The sequence below is a fragment of the Ruditapes philippinarum genome, unplaced genomic scaffold (genome assembly GCF_026571515.1).
Source record: "Ruditapes philippinarum isolate M1 unplaced genomic scaffold, ASM2657151v2 ctg10179_1_1_1_1, whole genome shotgun sequence".
Lineage (NCBI taxonomy): Eukaryota > Metazoa > Mollusca > Bivalvia > Venerida > Veneridae > Ruditapes > Ruditapes philippinarum.
This window is the reverse complement of record NW_026862253.1, coordinates 18,694-34,584: the sequence shown is the minus strand read 5'-3', so window position 1 is coordinate 34,584 and position 15,891 is coordinate 18,694. Positions and strand designations below refer to the sequence as shown.

Genomic DNA, 15,891 nt, shown 5'->3' with positions numbered 1-15,891 from the left:
ATGCCCTAAAGTTGAAAAACCGTTGACTAAGAACAGCACAAAAAAATGATTTTCAATTTATTTCTAAGTATATTTCTTAATTATCTTTTGCATTTCTTATTGATTTCAGTACCCCAGCTGATCTATGTAAAGAATTCAAATTTCATGTTTTTAGGCTTTTGGTCCTCAGTGGAGTTCCTTTAGCAATATTTTTTAGTGTCCTTCCTCTGCCACAGCGGATTCAGATGTTTTGTGTAAAGATGTTAACATTTATTAGTTTGAAAAAAGTAGCCATTGGCAAAATATTAAGAAAAAACAACTGTGTGGAATTTTACTGTAAGTATATGACAAACTGTTATACTGATGTTAATAACTTTAACAATTTATTGTTACATATTCTTGTATTGTTTGATTTGATCGCAGGTTTTGAACCTGTGGGTGGTAGCCAGACAAGTAGGGAACCTAAACCATCCAGCAGTTCGGAATCTGCTAGCACCAAACAGCATGCGGAGGTAAAAGTTGAACCAGTTCAGCAACAACAAGTGCCAGATAGTGGTCCACCTGTAGAACCTGATAAACCTTTGTTGAAGAAAGTATCCGTTGAGGTAATCCAAATATTTTGGTTAATTTGTTCAACATTAGGTTGATTAATAAACTTGAGGTTAAAAATAAACCAGAAATATTAACTTTTGTTAAGTTTAGGTGAAATGATCACCGGAATGTTGTACAACAATTTGTGAATTGGCATTAAACATACATGTATGACTAACCTCCTTTATAATTAAAAAAAAATTGTTGATCTGTATAGGCCCTGTCACACAGACTACTCTTTCACTGTGTTTGCACGGCTTTGTTAGATATATCAAAGCGCTGCAAGATTGCAATAAAAAATGTGATATTTGTTATAACGTTGAAACTTCATGGACTCCTCACGGCGATCATGGCGATGTTATGGAGCTTCCACAGCCTTTTAGTTGGTGATTGTCTACGTTCAGACTGCATTCTTTGCGATTTCATGTCGCTATCGCATGCTGAAAGCGTAAAGCTCTGTAAAAGTGCGGTGCACACGCAGTATAAGCGCAGTAGAGACGCCGCACAATCTCCATACAAGAGCCGTTGATAACCACCGCAATTATTCAGCACTCCTGTTGCGTTGTAGGAGATGCTATTGAGTTGCTATTGTGTCCTTACTGCAATCCCACTGCGCTCTTATCAGAACGCCGAGTGACAGCTTTTGTTTTGAGCATGCTCAAAATGCACCGTAGGTCGGCGTTCTATGTGATGCTACTTTCGATGCTGCGGCGATGTTTGGGATCTTACTGTGCTCACGTCGACATCGTGAATTTTCTTTGGACGCAGTAAGAACGCTGCCCTAGTCTGACAGGGGTTTAAATACTCTGTCTGTCTGTCTTTCATAAAATTTTACTTCTGTGGTGTAATTTTATCTTTTGATAATTTTATATGTTTATGTTAGTGTTCATCAGTGCTCTTCTATAGAAATTAAAAACTTCGACGGGAGCGATAGTGACAGGAGAATGTTTCTAATTTCTGAAGAACAGCTAAGGATGAATACTTACATACTTAGTGTCAAGCTTTATTTGGCTTCCTTACAATTCACTTAGTTACGTCTCTACGGGGTTCTATGAAGTACTATGAAAAATAGAAGGCGACTATGAACAGAATTCGATATAGTATCGACTTGTGTTCTGCTATGAAAATTAACACACATAATTTTGAAGAAATACAGCGTTTTCATTGGATGACAAATAAAGCCGGACACTAATGCAAAAACAAAAGGTCAAATCTGTGTATATGATGTAGAAGCTTCAATGTTTTATATAATGTTTATTGTATAATTAGTTAATCAAGGACTCAGCTAAAGTGTTATTCTGGGAGGTGATAGATGAACTATGTACTGGTATCGGACGGGAAGTGAAACTAGAGGTAGACACCAAACTACAGTTCTCCGTAGATTGTCTAGAATCAATAGTTGGAACTACACTAAAGGAAGATATGAGGTAGATTATAGAACTTTGTTGTTGTCAAGTAAAATTAACATTTACCTTGGTAACAGTAAACCTGGAAAATTTGTATTATTTTATCTTTGGTTTTAAATAAAATTGGTCTATAATGGAAGGTTTGTAATACACTGTACAATAAATAACTTTGTTGATAATATTTAGTATCAGACCTTACAATAAAAACTATTAAAAAAATTATATATAGATGTTGTTGGTAAGTGTGAGATACATGATCCAATATAACTTATCTGTATTTAGCTGATAATAAAATGTTCTACAATTACAGTGTAAATAATTTCATTCACATGTAAATGTTTATACTAAATCACTTACAACTTTCTTCAAATTTTTTTTCCGCAAGAAATATTTTATAAGAATATCCAAATGATTGATTTCTATTGTTTTTATCGATATTTGAATGCCCAATTATAGACTAATCAACTTTAACCTGGTTGAACCAAAAGTCACTAACTTAAGCCCCTACCATAGAGCCTGAATAGTCTACATTTTTGTGCAGTCTAACCAGGCTCTATAGCTCAATTATTTTTTTTATATTGAAATCCCTTAACCTTTGAATGGACTGTTCCAAATTTAAGTCGGGCAAAGCTATTATACAGATTCAATAAGTTATTGGTTATGATACTGGCAAAATGTTGGGGATGAGAACAAACTATACATTATTTACAATAGTTTCATTTTTCATTTACATGTATTTTTAGGACAATATGTGAGGAAACATTTGACGAGGCTCAGGAAGCTAAACGTAAAGCGTTACAGTTAGAGAAGGAGTTAAGACAAGATAGAGTGGCGGAACAGATCACTGATGACATGGTTAGTGATCTCGTACATCAAGAGGCATTAAACCTGGCTACCATTGAAATGAGGTAAAGTATATTAATGTTTGATGTAATTTTTAGCTTGACTATTGAAAGAAAACAGAGCTGTTCTAGTATGGGTAATTTATCGTTTAGATTGGCTGAGCAGTTTAACACCTTATAAACCTTTAAGGGCATTAATATTTAAAAATTTCACATGCCTTCAGTATCATTATTGTTGGTCAATGTCTAAGTGCTGTAACTCTTGAATAGGCTTTCTCTTAAATAATCCCATTGGTTAAGTTGGGAGAACTGCATAGCCCTTGTTTTTTTGTCACATAAGTGGTAGTTTATAAATGATTTCCTCAGAAATAAGAAAAAACTTACATTAAAGAGAAAAGATTTCTCTGTGAAAGCTTGTAAGTTTTTACAGTCACAAATTGTACATAATATTCCCAACAATTGTCAGGAATTTAGTAGTAAAGATGGCCCGATATCATCGATGTTTCGATGAATTGTGATTTTTGCCCTTACAATACTGAAGGTATGGCAACATGGTGCAGCATTCTTATATTGTTTTGCTTAACAGCACTGAAGTTTCAGAAACTTGCAGTTGGTTGTTTTTATTACTTTATGACATATATAAAGCCAGTGGATTGTTATATAAATACTAATTAAGAGCTAGATCTAGTCACTACAATGGTGTAACAAACCTAGTCTGTCCAACCCTTTGTCATCATGCTGCCTAGCTGTCAAACTATCTGTCTGTGGAATGACAAACCAGTGGAATGTGGGGGCACCCATTTCCCATGGACATATTTTTAGTTGCATGGGTGAAATTTTTTCAGGAATTTGCCTGAAAATCAGTGTTGTTTTTCTTGTCTACTCTTAAAAGCTCTCTTTTTCTGTATTAAATCAAATGAAGTAGTTATTAATTCAAGGTTTTTCAGGTTTTCTGATATTTTAAACTTGCACACATATTGTTGATTTTTATTTGCACAGCTATATTTTTATTTCAGAGAGGTGAAAGCCGAGTTAAAGAGACAGTGTATAGAGAGAGTTACTGTAGATGTCAATAAAGATCTTGTTGATGAAGTAATGAAGGAAATGGTTATTGATGTATCAGAGGAAGTGTATGATATAGATGTTATACAAAGACTTAAACAGCTTGATGACTTTGAGAAGTTAGTCAAACTGAGCAGGGCTGGCAGATTTTGGCATAAATGGAAGAAAGAATATAAGGCAGTGACTAAGTTAAAGCGTGCGATGGAGGAATTCCCGTGCGCACCAAACATGCAAAGTAATCAGGAACAGCTGAAACAACTGCTCTGTGTTGATGATGAGAGAATTATTGATAAGAAATTCTATGTGAATAAGAGAGCTAAGCTAACAATAGAGACACCGTTAGAGATAGAGAAACGGAGGAAGGAAACAGAGACACGGGCTCTCGTGCATCGTTTATACAGAAATCTTCTTCATCAGACTGCATGGTCGCCGCTTGATCTCAGTCGTATTATTGGCCAAGAATTGAGAAGAAAGTACAAACCTGGTCAACAGTCAAGTTAGTATTATCATGATAAATATTCTGTTTTAAATGTCTCAAATACCGCCTCCATGGTCAAGGGGTTAGAGTCGATGACTTCTAATCCAGTTACCTCTCTGGCGTGGGTTCGAACCCCGGGAGATGCTTTGGTTTTTTAGCATGGAGGAAGGAAGTCTAGTAGTAGTGTAACTCTCCAGGAACGATGGTTAGGAAACTACCTGCCTATATGACTGAAATACTGTTGGGAAAGGGCGTAAAATGAAACAAACAAACAAATAAATGTCTCAAATTTTGATTGGCTGTAAACACTGTGTACAATGCATCGTAGATAGTTGACTGTGTGTGTGCATAAATTTTAGTATTGCATATTATTCTTAATGACATATTTCTTGATTCAAATATCATTACTTCACAAAAATTGTGAAAAATTACACCATAAGGCCATCCTTAAAAAATGTTTGTTTGCAGTAACGCGACCGACTCACAAAATTTGCCCCTACTCAAAATATTTTTTCATGGTCTGGATAAAAAAAATTTTTTTTTGAATCAGAAAATTATGCCTTGTGCTTTGTTTTCGTTCTTTTAAAGGTTAATAGAAGAAATAAAATGTAGGTCTTATTAAATTAGAATTCAGTTATCAATTTATTAATTGTTACCAGATTATCAAAGCATACTGGTTTCCTAGCAGTTTCCGGCCACAAATCGCACTTTTTAACAAATGAAATAAAAATCAGTCTACGGAGGGGTACAAAACTTTGACAGGACAAAGTTAGGTACCTGTCCAGCTTTGCCATGTGCTTAATGTTGCACTTTCATTTTACTTTTTAATTCATAGCAGTTTTCCGTACCTTTTTTATTTTGAATATATTTCAGTACCATAAAGCAATGTTAAGATGGTTTTACAAGACAAACAGAACTTCCCAACCTTTTCCGTGTCGTCTCCAACAATATTTTCCGAAGTATTGATTTACCTAAAATGGGGTCTTAGTTATTGAGCATGGATATGCAAACCAGAATTCCCCAGGTGTTACTTATTTTTGAAAGTCGCAAGTTCTCTACAGTATGTAACTTTAAATAACAGACAAAACTTCAAAACATATAAATTGTTGTACTATTTTAAATGCTGTTTAGCATTGAAAACAAAAGTCTCTCTGATTGACGAAGTAATGTGGATGCCTTACTGGTAAAAATAGACTGTACTGGGCGAAGATGATAAACGGCCGGAAAACTGTTAGGGGACAGAAACCGCTAGGAAACCAGTATATTGTCCAGCATTTTGAAATTCCATGTTTATTTGGGAGTACAGTTCAATAAAAAAATAAAAATCGACCTACCTACCCACCTTGAAAATTCTGGGTCAGGTTACTGCAAACAAATATTTTTTTAAGGATGGCCTAATGGTGACTTGAAGTCAGTTCATACTTGAATTAATTTTTATGTACAAAGTTAATGATGATATTATTATTACTTGCATTCTTGTAATACATTTTCAGTGGTCAAAAGACACTGCTCACTAAAAATGACTAATGAAAACTGTTGCATACAATATTTTTTTCTAAATTTTATCATTCCCTATCTAAGTCAAAATATTAATCATATATACGTACTATTTAAACTTTTTTAGATCAACTATTCGATTTAGAATTTTGACAGAATTATGCCCCTTTTTTGACTTAGAATTTACGTTAAAGTTTTTGTAATACCTCAAATATTTTCAAAGTCCATTGACATATGGCTTTAACTTTGCACACTTGTTCACCATCATGACCCCAACCTGTAGACAGGAGGAGGTAACTGTATCAAGCATTTTGACAGAATTATGCCCCTTTTTCTACTTAAAATTTACGTGAAAATTTTTGCAATACCTCAAATATTTTCAAAGATGATGGCTTTAAAACAACTCTTCTTTGTGAGCATAATAGGACTCTCTCCAAGGCCTATAACTGTAGTATGGAGTTAAAGAAAAAATTTGCCCTTTACTTTACTTAGAAAATTTTACATTATCAAGGCTTTTTTACTATCACTAAGAATAGTCGAGCGTTGCTGTGCTACCTACAGCTCTTGTTTGATATGTAAACTTTTACAAAGAATATAAACTGAAGTTTTTATTTTACAGACACGTTGAAAACAAGCAAATTATTTTGGAAGTTGTTGTTGTGTTTACCCGATGTTGATGACAGTAGAGCCAGCAGCCAATCAGAGGCAGCCACATATAATCTGTGTAAATGGCTGAAAGTGAGGCTCTCTAAAGGTCCTGTACCAACTTCTCAACGTGATGTTAAGGTTAGTATTGTCTAGGGCTTCACTCTGGTTAGATATCAAGGGAAACAGGTGGATTGATTGATAAAATACATATCTAGGCCTGCATATTACCATCTTCTTGCCCTTCATCCACTGTGTAGAATCCTGAACCCTGCAATAAGTAAATAATTGCCTACACAAGGTTAATTTAGTGAGACTTACTGTTTGTGTAGGATCAGGCATGTCACATTATCATTGTTTTCTCAGGTCAAAATTCTGGTTGCTATAGCAATGGAAAAAGTCAATATGGAACCTTTATTATAATTTTCAGCTTTGAATTTGTTTTGTAGTTTAGGCAAATGTATCTGAAACAAGCAATGTTTATTTTCAGGGAGAAGTTTTGAGTTTATACAAGTGTCATATGTCACAGAGCTCCAGCTATAAACCAATGAGTGTGAATGTATGTGTGAGGACAGTAGAAGGTCAGTTAGAAGATGATGATATAGCTATAATAGAGGAGAATACACTCTTCCTGGGAACCAGTGCACTATTGTTTCTACTACCTGCTGGTGCCCCTTTCAACAAGTCAGATTCTGTAAGTATAGTGATGCTGTTAGGTTATAGAGATACTTTTCCAGGGAAGCAATACTCCATCATGTTTTGTGATACTTTTGTGTGATTATCAAATTAGATTTTACAGCCAGAAGAAGATTTGACATATTTTATAAGATTTGTTAGATTGATAGGTTGTTCCTGACAGTATCATATATATTAGCTAACTGACGTTTTGAGTAATAGTAGTTTAGAAAGCTCCCTTCTGTTAAAAATTTCTAAATTAGAAATAGACTTCCTTAAGAATGTCAAAAACAACTATATTGAAAATGCTGAAGGCTCAATTTGATTGAGCCTGTTCGTGAATAGTACTGTAATGTTCAAGTTATTGTCCACTCCCCCTAGCACAAGCTTTAGCAGAATTCAGCATTTCGTAATTCATGAATATTAACATACTCATCCTGACAATGATGTAACACGTGTTTCTTGTTTTGTTAGAAACCTTCTATCTCACCAGTTATTCCCCTTTGTTAATTTAGTGTATATTTGGTTAAGATATGGTGTGAAAGATAAATTATCACAAGAAGTGAAGGTATAATAATAGATATATACATCTGTCTGGTATAACTTAAGAATTTATTTAAACATTTGCTAAATGAAATAATAAACCTAATATCATATATTTATGTTCTAGGTAAGGTACGATACATATTGGACAGCGCAACACTTCAGATTAAAGGCAATCCTTGATGTGAAACCTAGATATCAGGCATTCCCATTGGTTGTTGTGCTTCCAGTGTCAGCCAATCAGATCGTGTCTCTTATACAGATAGTTGAATATTTATCATTAGAGGAGTTTCTGGATGAGGAATTATTGAGTGATGTAGAACTGGTAACATATCAGCTCAACGAGAATAGACCAGATGCCATAGATCTCACTGATCCTAAAATAAGTGAAGAGGTAAAAAATATAATTCTAACATGCTTCACATTGTTCCCTCATTCAAACAGATAGGACTGTCAAGTGCATTATAACATGATACATGCATGCCTGCATGGCATTAAAAGGGCATGCTTACATGTTGTATGATTCCGCCTCCGTGGTCGAGGGGTTAGAGTCGATGACTTCTAACCCAGTTACCTCTCTGGCGAGGGTTTGATCCCCAGGAGATGCTTTGGTAGTTTAGCGCGGAGGAAGGTAGTCTAGTACTGGTATAACTCTCGAGGAACGATGGTTAGGAAACTACCTGCCTATATGACTGAAATACTGTTGAAAAAAGGCGTAAAATGAAACAAACAAACAAACACATGATATGACGTCAATAAACCAAATGATGTCAGGAAAATTACTTCTATGCTTATTGTAGTTCAGCATATTTTTATCAATTCTCTTTTTATAAGCATGTTAGAATGGAAATAGATATTCATTTTTCTTGCATTGTAGTATTATTATGCACAGTGTATCGTTTAAATGCTTTGTAATTAATCACTCTGGTCTATTGGCCTTTATGATGATATTCTTGCGCATTTGAACTCAAATGCATTTTACACCAATGCACTCAAAATTAATATCTATACTGGAGTCCAAAAATAGCCAAACAGTTCTGGAACAAGTTCCAAAATGAAACAATTTATTTATATCAGATCAGTTTCAAATTTGACTTTCTTATCAGAGGACTAATTTTGAAATACAGGTTTTATGATTTTGATGCCTTATTTGAGTTGTGCCTCATTTTTTCTCTTTGAGCATATTTTATTATCCCCCGCCGAAAAATTTCGGCGGAGGATATAGAAATAGTCTCCGTCCGTCCTTCCGTCCGTCCTTCCGTCCGACATTTTTGTCCGGAGCATATCTCTAAAAGTATTTGAGTTATCAACTTGAAACTTCATAGGTGGATAGACCTCATTGAGGAGGAGTGCAGTGCAGAAGAATGATAACTCTACCTTGCATGATTTTTGAGTTATTGCCCTTTGTTATTTTCAAAATTGATTTTTGTCCAGAGCATAACTCCAAAAGCCTATGAGATATTAACATGAAACTTCATAGGTGCATAGATCTCACTCAGGAGGTGTGCAGTGCACAAGAATGATAACTCTACCTTTCATAATTTTTGAGTTATTGCCCTTTGTTATTTTTCATACCTAATTTTTCACCCGAGTGGAGCATAACTCAAAAAGTGTTTGAGATATCAACATGAAATGTCATAGGTGGATAGATCTTATTGAGGAGGAATGTTGTGCGCAAGAATGATAACTCTTCCCTATACAATTTTTGAGTTATTGCACTTTTTTTTTTTTTCATGCTATTTTGTCCAGAGCTTATCTCAAAAAGTATTTGAGGTATCAACTTTAAACTTCAAAGGTGGATCAGAGATCTGCCGAGGACGCGATTTTGCGCCATTGGCGCTAAAAAAATGAGAATGCCGCAGGCAAATCGGCAGCAAAGGGCCATGGGCGCATCTAAAATCTGTGCCAGACTTATAAGAAAACAAAAACTGTCTGCTGGGTTATTTAGTCACCCAGTCAAAACTGGTACCAACAGCAACATGTTACCCGTGCTCCTGTAATTACGCATATTCTTGAGTTTATCCATTCCCCTATAGCTTTTGTCCGTGTTATCTACTTACCGCATTTCTTCTCATAATCCCTTTCCCACACAGATACTCATTTCTACTACCATAAATTTAATCCAATAAAACAAACAAACAAATTATACAACTACTTAATATTTAAGATAATTATCGGTAACTGAAAAAAAAGTGTTGCTATTTTAAGAAATGCTGCAAGTTACAGTATAATCTGACAGGTGTTCAACTTGATCAACCCTAAGGTCACTCAAGTTCACGCAAGTTTTGGCTGATGAAGTGTAAAAAAAGATGTATATTTCGTCATCAAAATATTTGACAGGTTGATTAACCAATCAGAGATTGAGAAACATTGTGCATGATTTTTTTCATGATCAAAAGGTCTGTCGGCAAATGTCTTTGATGTATGCTGTCTACACAGAGGCATACAAGGGGCAATAAAATTCGTCAATATACAGTGGTAAGGGACATTTGGTGCAAAGTAGGAACAATTAAATGGATAATGCACAATATAAGACATTACAAGTAAGAACCAGCAATTATGTGAATAAATTTGCATATCAAATTTTTGAGCAGCCATTTAAAAAATATTTTGCCTGCAATTAATATTAGTTAGAAAGTTGCCATGTAGGCATAATTTTTAATTATTGGTTAAGTACTGAATTATAAGTGAACCACTTGTCATAAAATATGATTTAAGTTTTATTACTAGGGAAATTCAATTATCTACAAACTTTTTAACAGTTATTTTGGTCAATGTTTACTTATTTTCCCAAGGCCCATACTTTGGTAAAAATGGCCCATCATTTTAAGACCAAGTGGGCCCAGGGCCCAGTACTTTCAAATTCTTGGCAGATCTCTGGTGGATGGATCTCATTGAGGAGAAGTGCAGTGCTTAAGAATGATAACTCTACCCTGCATTATTTTTGAGTTATTGCCCTTTGTTATTTTTCAAAATTAATTTTTGTCCAGAACATAACTCAAAAAGCCTTTGAGATATCAAAATGAAACTTCATAGGTGCATAGATCTCTGACTCAGGAGGTGTGCACTGCACAAGAATGATAACTCTACCTTTTATAATTTTTGAGTTATTGCCCTTTGTTCTTTTTCATACTTTAATTTTTTCTCAAAAAGTATTTGAGGTATCGACTTGAAACTTCATAGGTGGATAGATTTTACTGAGGAGGGATGCAGCACACAATAATGATAACCTACCCTGCATTATTTTTCAGTAATTGCCCTTTGTTATTTTCAGCCATCAGTATTCACATAGGTTTCAAATCTGTAATCACTATAGCCATCAGTTTTCATTACCAAAAGACCTCTTAAAATAGAATTATTCCGCTCTACTACATATACATTCTTCCAATGAGCAAACACATTCGGCGGGGGATGGCCATGTTGACATGGCTCTTGTTTCACTTGAAACACTTGAGATTATACAATAAGTTTCAGCAAATCTGTTCTTAAACGATTGAAAACTGATAATGTCACACAAGATTTAGCTATAGAGAATCAGTCTTTTCAGTTTTATTTTGATTCATTTAAGGCTTTCTTCATTTTCTGATTTATTTCAAAAGAGTAAAGTATGGCAAGAAAATGCTTAATTTACTTTCATAAAATGATGATACTTATATTGAATTGGAATTTAGAATTTTTTTTATATGTTTTGTATATAGTTATGTGAAGGTATACAGTGGTTGGCAAGGAAAACTAGGCCGGCCCCCAGCCTTACCGTACAATATTTCAAGGACGTTGTTGACTTGACCCTACATAAACATTACTATACACCAGTACAACATAACTTGAAGAAGAGGAAAGATTTAAACAGACTTGATAAGGTGAGTTAATTTATTATGTAGATTATACAAGGTGGTTCAATGGAATCTTTAATTCTGTCAATTTTCATTTGAGACAATTAATTTTTTTTTATTGTATGAAATATTGATATAATGGTCATTATAGCGACTATAACAGCATAATGTGTTTACATCATAGGTTTAAGGTAACAAAACATAAGATTAACTTAAAGAAGCTCCACAGAGGTTAAAGTGCCTTAAAAGATAAAATTTGAAATTCTTTTATAGATCAAGTAATGCACTAAAAAAGGTAAAATCTGCAAAAGATAATACAGGAATATTTTCAGAATTAAAATAAAAATTGATTTTTTGCATGAATTTAAGCGCTGCCCAATTTGAGTGAAAAGCGCTGCAACGCTTTTCATTTTTTGACCATTTTGTACAATAGAAATAATGATAATGGGAAAATGGAATGAGGCATATGAAATTTTGTACACAAGATACATCAAATGGTACACAAGTCTTGAAAAAATATTTCCAGTCCCTTCATGCCAAAAAAAAACAACAGTTGGAGACCCTTTTAATGCTGCCATTGAGTTACATTTAAAATTAATTGTTAAATAGAGGATATTGAATGAGTATAGGTTTCATACTAAATTTATTGAACAAGTTGAATAAAATCATATGCGAGCCTCTAGGGAGCATAAAATTGTTTTAGGAGTTCAATAAATTTAGTATTGAATCTACACAAATATAATATTCTATTTATCAAATAAATAAAATAAGAACGGTAAACTGTTAACAAAGAGTCATTTTTCTTTGACGCGCCTATAGTGTAACGCTTACATTAGCATGCTTTAATGCTATGTTTATAGCGCAAATGTCGTGCGTCAAAGTGTTATTACACTAGTGTAATATCGTCTAGTGTAATATCGTTTTTATTAAATGGCTTTATTACACTCCTGCGCCGACGTTTATGTTGTATAGTTTTATGTTGTCCACTATATAGAGATTTAAGAATCAAATACAAAATGCCATACTGTTTTCTAAATCTAAATAAGTTTTATAGAGTAATGGCAAATTTTTAAGGGATGCATGTGATAGAATTCAAACACAGTATATCAGGCATATATGGATTTTGTTAGACAGTGTCTTCCAATTGTAATATATATCTTTGTTTGAAAATTTTGGAAAAAAATATTGTTTAAACTATAAACACAATATATGTTTTGCTATGTATATTATTATATGCAGCATTTTTTTTGCTATATTTATTATTGTGTGGTCGCCTTTATGAATAGTTATGTTTGTTTTACCAATTGCTGAATTTCTAATAAAATTTTTAATGTTGATATTATTACAGGATGCGAACAGTTTACTGTTGTTATATAACACAGTTATCTCCCATCTCGTCGAAGTTCTAACATCTGACACATTATACAAGGTGTCCTGGCCAGTCGCTGAGTTTACCAGTAATCTTACTACAGGTATATTATATTATTAGTTCAGTTATGTTTTCTTACTTAATAAAGCAGAGGCCTGAGCCTCTTGATTTTGGGAAAAATTATTGCTAAAATTACTAATTTGGGAAGTAAAAAAGCAAATTTAATTCAGATTTTTTGGAAAACTGCATGATTTTGAAGAAAATTTCAATTGGGAAGAGGCCTTTTATCGGAGTCTGTTATATAAGTAGAAAAATCACTGTAGTTATACAGATTTTTACAGGTTATATGACCCTATATGAATGTTTTTTTGGAAATATAACCCGAGCCGCTATTAAAAAATAAATTAATGATAAGAACACAGTGAATGGAAACTTTCTACTCAAAATCAAATTGTTTGGCACTAAATGTGGCAAATGATTTGTGGCAAAACATTTTGTATATGTGTACTATATGATAGTCTTTTATTGATGTTTAGAGAATAGGGAACTGTAGAATTAACTGCTGACTATTCTTCCATCTGTCTAGCTGTCTGTTTAAATCTTATGTTAATAAAAAATTGGCAAGAGATTTTACATTTTGTTTAATCCTTCCCTCAAATTTCTTGTTGCTATGGTTATAGCAATACTCAAAGGACATTGGTCATCTATGGGTTGTGGGTTCAATCATTGGGTATGGAGAAATTTCTCTGTGATAATTGATCTCAAAGATTTTGTCAAATAATCATTTGTCTCTCACTACTGATTCAGAAATCTTGAGGGGTTAGTAGAATGTCACTTCACCAGAAATTGGTTATTACTGGCTAGATATTTATCTCACAATTTATTCAATAATAATAATAACACTGCTTTAATATATTCAATAAAATAAATAATGTGCTACCCATAAATCAGACTCAGTACTGTTTTCTTTTCACAGATTTGCCTCCAAATCACTGGAACAAGGGAGATCACCTGGAATATTTGTTCAACATAGTTGACTCCCTTAGATTACCAAAACTTGAGTTTGAAAACCCAGATAATGATGAATGGTTTGAAATAAAGAGAGATCTGTGGAAATTTGTGTCATCATTTGCTGGTAGAGATTATAGTGGAGCCAGAATTAAATTGTTTTCCAGGTAATTGTTTTTATGACATAATTTACAGTAAATTACTGAAAAATTGCTGGGAATTATTTTTTTCATGATTTTTAAACTAAATTACATTTTAATGTGGAAAAAGCGCTTATTCTTAATGGACAGAAATTTCATCATACATTTCATCATCAAGTACTTACACTTTATAATTATCCGCACGAAAATATTTTTTGCTCTTTATGTTATAATGTAATTAAACTCTACAAATCTTACAGGATTTTTTTTCCAGCTTAGATATTTTGATATGCTAATATGATAATAAAGTCATGAATGAGAGCTTGGAACAAGGCATATATCAGTGATATTTTGATAGTTTAGTCATATAACCTTATACATTTTTCTTAACCATTCCGGGAACCAAACCCAGTAATGAGCATTAATAAAAAGGTTTTTCTCAAAGACAAGAACTTGCAAGAGGGGGTTTTAAACCCATGGGCCAGCAATCTTGAGTGCATTTTAAACCTGTTAACCCATCCCCCATCCCCCCCTTTGAAAGTTTTTTTTTAAAAAAAATGAAATACATTTCCTATTTAAATACAGGAATATAATTCTCACAGATACAGCATTGTTTAGGGTTAGACATACTTTTAGGGACAGGTAAAGCAGTTAATTTATAGTTTATCGACCGCCTCTGTGGTCGAGGGGTTAGAGTCAATGACTTCTAATCCAGTTAACTCTCTGGTGTGGGTTCGATTCCCGGGAGATGCTTTAGTAGTTTAACGCGGTGGAAGATAGTCTAGTACTGGTGTAACTCTTCAGGAATGATGGTTAGGAAACTACCCGCCTATATGACTGAAATACTGGTGGTTAAAGGCGTAAAATGAAACAAACAAACAAACAAACGTTAAGAGTTTATCTGTTTAGATTATACAGCATAATGTTACTAAAGAAATTCAAAGGAATATCTAATGACTTATATTCTTTGCATAGAACACAGCTTTGTGTAACTATGACAACACACGAAGATTTTATGAAATACTAGAGAAAAAACGTTTTACTTTACAGATTGAAGAATTTGATACATAAATTAGAAGTTGACTTTGGCGGAGGCGTGTTATTTCCAGTTTGGAGAGTCTGATTGTCAGCCGACATTCTACAATGTTCCATGGAGTACAGTTATCTCCCTTTGTATAGATTATAAACTAGACAGTGTAGATCTGATCGATCCAGATTCACAAAATCCACAGGTACCTGGCATGCGTGCTATGATATTTGAACTAGTAATCTAAATGGCCTCGTTTTAAAGATAATTATTAACTCCAAATGAAGAAAAGTTCAATTATAATTTCCCCCAAATTTGGTATAACATATCATGCATGTTTTATCTAACTTCATTATAAACATACAAATTATTTTGCATAGAATAATATAAACACGATATAATCATAAGATCCTTTTATTAAATGACTACCAATTTCTCCGTGTTGCGATTGATGGTCAATAGTAAGTAATATGTACTTGGGGGCTATTTATCAAAACAAACTAAGTCATAAACAATGGCACCAAAGTTAACCATCTATTATTAGAAACCAAACTGATTTTACCGTATGTAGTACTATCTGACCAACCAAAAACAATGTTACTTATTCAAACATCGTGTGTAATTTACAGAATCGGTCAGTGTTTCTCTCTGTCAAAAATACATGGATAAACTTGAAACATTTTAATGAGCTTACTGATGAACATTTACCTGCTTTAGAATGGAATCAAATGAGAAAATAGGAAATCAACTTCTATGCTTTATGACAGATTACGTGTATTTACGGCTTGTTTGCGTG

The 15,891-nt window shown here is 33.6% G+C and overlaps 1 protein-coding gene across 1 annotated transcript; it reads left to right on the top strand.

Moving 5' to 3' along the window:
• Nucleotides 1–402: 402 nt before the first annotated feature.
• LOC132718434 (germinal-center associated nuclear protein-like) lies at nucleotides 403–15,301 on the top strand (the record flags this gene model as incomplete). Its single annotated transcript, XM_060702133.1, has 11 exons — nucleotides 403–584; nucleotides 1,840–1,997; nucleotides 2,720–2,884; nucleotides 3,835–4,376; nucleotides 6,475–6,641; nucleotides 6,991–7,194; nucleotides 7,846–8,112; nucleotides 11,417–11,578; nucleotides 12,900–13,023; nucleotides 13,897–14,095; nucleotides 15,119–15,301. Coding segments are annotated over 11 exons (2,243 nt in total), but the record flags the coding sequence as incomplete, so codon positions are not given.
• Nucleotides 15,302–15,891: the final 590 nt, after the last annotated feature.